The sequence below is a fragment of the Tupaia chinensis genome, unplaced genomic scaffold (genome assembly GCF_000334495.1).
Source record: "Tupaia chinensis unplaced genomic scaffold, TupChi_1.0 Scaffold000088_1, whole genome shotgun sequence".
NCBI lineage: Eukaryota > Metazoa > Chordata > Mammalia > Scandentia > Tupaiidae > Tupaia > Tupaia belangeri.
The window spans coordinates 5,216,676-5,221,218 of NW_006159550.1; the positions used below are offsets into that span (position 1 = coordinate 5,216,676).

Below are 4,543 nucleotides of genomic sequence, written 5' to 3' on the forward strand. Positions count from 1 at the left end.
AGGACATAGACCTAGGCTTCTAATGCCTGCTGGGCCACTTATCCTTGGTGTGATCTGGGAGTTACTAACACTTTTCATTCTGTCTTTTCAAGTTTAAGTGGGAATAGGATTAATACCCTCATAGAACCATTATAATCTGAATAAAGTTTCATATGTGAAAGTTCCTAGCATAGTGTTCAACAAATCATAGTGTCACCATATGACTAAATTACTTCACTGAGACTTCTCAACTAAAATACTGATATGTAGAAATTCTTTTTAAAAAATCACATCTTGATGGGGACCAGCAAATGGCATAATGGCTATGTTGCTGGACTCCCACGTAGTCGACTATAGTTCAAGTCCCAGATCAGTGATTAAAACTCAAGTCAAGCACGTGTGCCTTCATGCCCAAGATGCTAAGAGGAGAATGGAGAAGGTATTGTAGCGTAGCTATACCCCCTGGGCGGGGGGGTGACTTCTCAAGTTCTCTGTCTCCATCTCTCTGGTGAGCACACATGCCCTACAACAACAACAATAAAAAATTAAAAAAAAAAAAAAAAACTCAAAAGAAAGAAAAAAGCACATTTTGGGCCAGCTCCATGGCTTGGTATTTGAATAAGCTGGATCCCACATAGCTGACTGTACAATTCGGGTCTTGCGCCCCATGGCTCAAGAAGCAGACAAACGCATGTGCCCAAAATCCAGCGAGGAGGAAGGGGTGGAGAAGGGATAGTGTCACAGCCATACCCCATGAGGTGCTTTCTCCCTTCCGTCCCTCTGTCTCTCTCTGGTGAGTGCACATGCCTTCCAGCAAAATAAAACAAAATAAATTACATCTCATATTTTCCTCCAAAAAAGACTAAGAATTATGAATGAAAACAGAGTAGAGGGTAATGATCCTTAAGGATTTTATTCCTCCAAAATTTTTCTTCATTCACGACTGAGCACAAAACATTACAATGTCAAAGCAATAACTACACTAAAAGTTAATATTTCATGAACTGTAAACTTGGGCAAACTGCTAACCTATAAAATGCTATTGCAAAAAGTTGTGGGATTATTATCTCATTTGTCACTCTGCTCAGTGACGGTACTTTTCTTCAATACTTACGATAGTCATGAACGGCCACAACTCTGGAAAAATAACTTTTTCGCAACTCTGAAAAAAATCACTCAGGGAGTGAAAACCAGGTAAAGGATACATGTATTGAAATGACACTTGAAGGAAGGAAAAACGGGAGGGACTTGCTCCCCAGGAGCGGTTAACATTAGGTCATCATAGCTCAGGTGTCTCAGTGAGGTCTTCGGACTCTGATAGCGACTTACACGAAGACTGTTATAAAATTACACGGTGACAGAGCTCATTGTGAAGATTTCATTGGTTCTAAAACAAACCATTCCCTCCCCCCGTCCCTGCCTCTGAAGAGCAAGCGCTCCCACTGCATCCTCAGTCCCAATCCATGCTCCCCTGTAACGTGCATTCTGACTAATCGGGGCGATGTCAACCCCCTGGGGTTTTGTTCTGTTGCTGGCTTGGGTTTGTAAGTGTCTTTACTCCTTTCTTGTTCTTTCAACTTTTGGGTATGTCCAGAGTCAACTGTTTATAGCGCCTCTGATTTCTCTTCCTTGTGTTTTAGATGGAGACACCACAATAAAACTATCTCAGGACCAACTGTCTTTCACCCGAAGACTAGACAGGACAGTGCACATAAGCTGCAGGCTCTCTGGGGTTCCCCTTGACAATGCCATTGTGCACTGGTATCAACACAAAGAAGGAGAGCCCTTGAAACGAATCCTTTACGGCTCTTCCAAGAAATACAAGAAAGACCAGCCCAATCCCCGCTTGGAGGCAGATGAGAAAGATGACGGTGTCTTTTACCTGATAATTAACAATGTGATCCAGTCGGATGAAGCCACGTACTACTGCGCCTGCTGGGATTTCACAGTGTCTGCGAGTCAGTAGGGACCTGTAAGAAAACCTTCCCCTGCTACTCCTCCCCTGCTTTCCCAGCCGTGCGACCACATCAAGCTCTTTCGTGCACTTACTGGTTGGTTTGGAGGCTGTTAAACATTGCCCTTGGGACTTATTTACCCCAGTGCCCATACTTCAAAAAAGGAAGCTGGGGCCCGGAGACAGCAAGGGACTTGCCTCAAGTCAGTTAACGAAAGAGGCAGGGCTGCACTCCCACAGTCTGAGTTCTTGGTCTAGCACCTCTTTCGGTCTCTCGTCATCAAGGTGGACTTTTTTTTTTCTTTAACAAAATTGCAGTTCTTTTTCAGGGAGCTCTGGCAACTATGCCATGCAATGCCCTAAGGCTCCAGTTAGGTCTGATGCAGTCCAAGTACCCACCGCACGGCTTAGGGTGGGGATGAAGGTCAGCAAGGGAAAACTCCATGCTCCTCCTGCCTCTCTATGCTGTTTCTACTTCTGTTGTCTTTTTAAAGAATTACTTAATTTTATTTATTGTTATTATTATCATTATTATTTTATTACACACAACAGATATTTGTTTCTTTTTCCAATTTTTTACTATCACAAAGCTGCAATGAATATTCTTATGTACATCTCTGTATGCATAAACACAATAGATTTTTATTACTGAATCATTTTTTTACTCATATACATAGTATTCACTATGGAGCAGGGGGAAACATTAAATTCTAGTAGTCTAACACATGACACTATAATCAACTACTGCAGTGCTTTTCTATAAATATATATTTATATTTTACATGTAATCACTAGACATCTGTACAATGTACAACATGGTTTTTCCCAGCACGAATACAGTGCACGTCAGTCAAGACCAAGACATCATCATATTCATTATTGCCAGCAAATGCCTTTCCATTTTTGTGTCAATGGAACATATTATTTGTTTTTTCCCTTGTTGTTCCCCTCCCTCCCTCTCCGTATTACCCATCCCCTGTCACCTGCCCCTTACTGTCTGCAGTACCCACAAATGCCCTCCCTGCTACCGTGGCTTCCAATCTTTCAGTTTCTGCCAGAGACTGCGGACATTCAGTGTATATTGACAGGGACGTACGAAGTATGCTTTTCATAGTCTGGTTTGCTTTGTTTGCATTATTCTTCCGAATTCTTCCACTTTGAATCAAATGTCAGGATCTCATTGTTTCTTATGGCTGAGTAGTATTCCATAGAGGACATGTGCCACATTTTTTCCAATCCAGTCATCTATTTTTGGACATTTGGGTTGATTCCATGTCCTAGAAATTATAAATAATGCTGCAGTAAATGTGGATGTGCAAGTGTTTTTCTGACTGAGGGTTTTTCTTTACTTGGGTAAATACCTGAGTGGAACTACCGGGTTTTATGGTAGACCTATTTGTAGGTTCTGAGAAATCTCCATATCATTCTCCACAGTGGTTGTGTGGTTGTACTAATTTACATTCCCACTAACAGTGTAGGAGGCTTTTTTTTTTTTTTTTTTGTAAAGAAGTGTTTGTACAGGACATATGTGCTCACCAGACAGACAAAGAAAAATAGAGAGACAGAAAGCAAGAAATCACCCCACAGAGGGGATGGCCACACTGCAATCCCTTCTCCTCCATTCTCCTCTCAGGATTTTGGGCATGCATGCACATGTGCCTGGCATGAGTTTTAAGCTGCCAGGTCTGGGACTCAAACCATGGTTGACTATGTCGAAGTCCAGCGATGTAACTATTTCATCATCTGCTGATTTCAAGGAAGCTTCCCTTTTCACCAGAGCCTCACCAGCACTTATCACTATTTTATTTTATTTTTCCTCCATTCTCCTCTCAGGATTTTGGGCATGCATGCACATGTGCCTGGCATGAGTTTTAAGCTGCCAGGTCTGGGACTCAAACCATGGTTGACTATGTCGAAGTCCAGCGATGTAACTATTTCATCATCTGCTGATTTCAAGGAAGCTTCCCTTTTCACCAGAGCCTCACCAGCACTTATCACTATTTTATTTTATTTTTAATTAAAGATGGGAAAATGAGCTGAACAGACAACTCTCCAAAGAAGACATACAAACAGCCAAAAGGCATATGAAAACATGCTCTATATCTCTTATCATAAGAGAAATGCAAATCAAAATCAAAATGAGATACCATTTAGCCCCAGTTAGAATGGCTAAATTAAAAAAAAAATGATCGGATCAAGCAGATAGAATAATGATTATGTCTCTGGACTCCCATGCAGTCAACTGTGGTTTGAGTCCTGGACCTGGCAACTTAAAATTCAGACCGCGGTCGACTACGTGGGAGTCCAGCGACATAGCAATTATGCTAACTGCTGGTTCCCTACAATTGTATTATTGAACTTATGCAAATGACCATCCTGCCACAAAATAAATGCTTACAAATATTTTCCAATTGCAAAAGGGTCAGGAAGGGAGAAAGGTTTATGTTTAAATTTAAAAAAAGAAAATTAACAAATTGCTAAACTTGTCAACAACTCACAGAGAACCCAAATCCTTAAATGTGGAAGACAAAGCATAGGAGAAGATCAGTGATTCAGACAAGTCTTTTTTTTTTTTTTTTGGAGAGATTTTTGCTATAGGGCACGTGTGCT

General features: G+C 41.2%; 2 gene segments (V, D, J or C); both read left to right on the top strand.

The window, feature by feature from the left end:
• The window catches only part of LOC102484121 (T cell receptor gamma constant 1-like), a 54,202-nt gene that overhangs the window by 31,869 nt on the left and 17,790 nt on the right, over positions 1 to 4,543 (top strand).
• LOC114006811 (T-cell receptor gamma chain V region V108B-like) lies at positions 579 to 2,033 on the top strand. The segment is given in 2 exon segments: positions 579 to 1,523; positions 1,620 to 2,033. Coding segments are annotated over 2 exon segments (369 nt in total).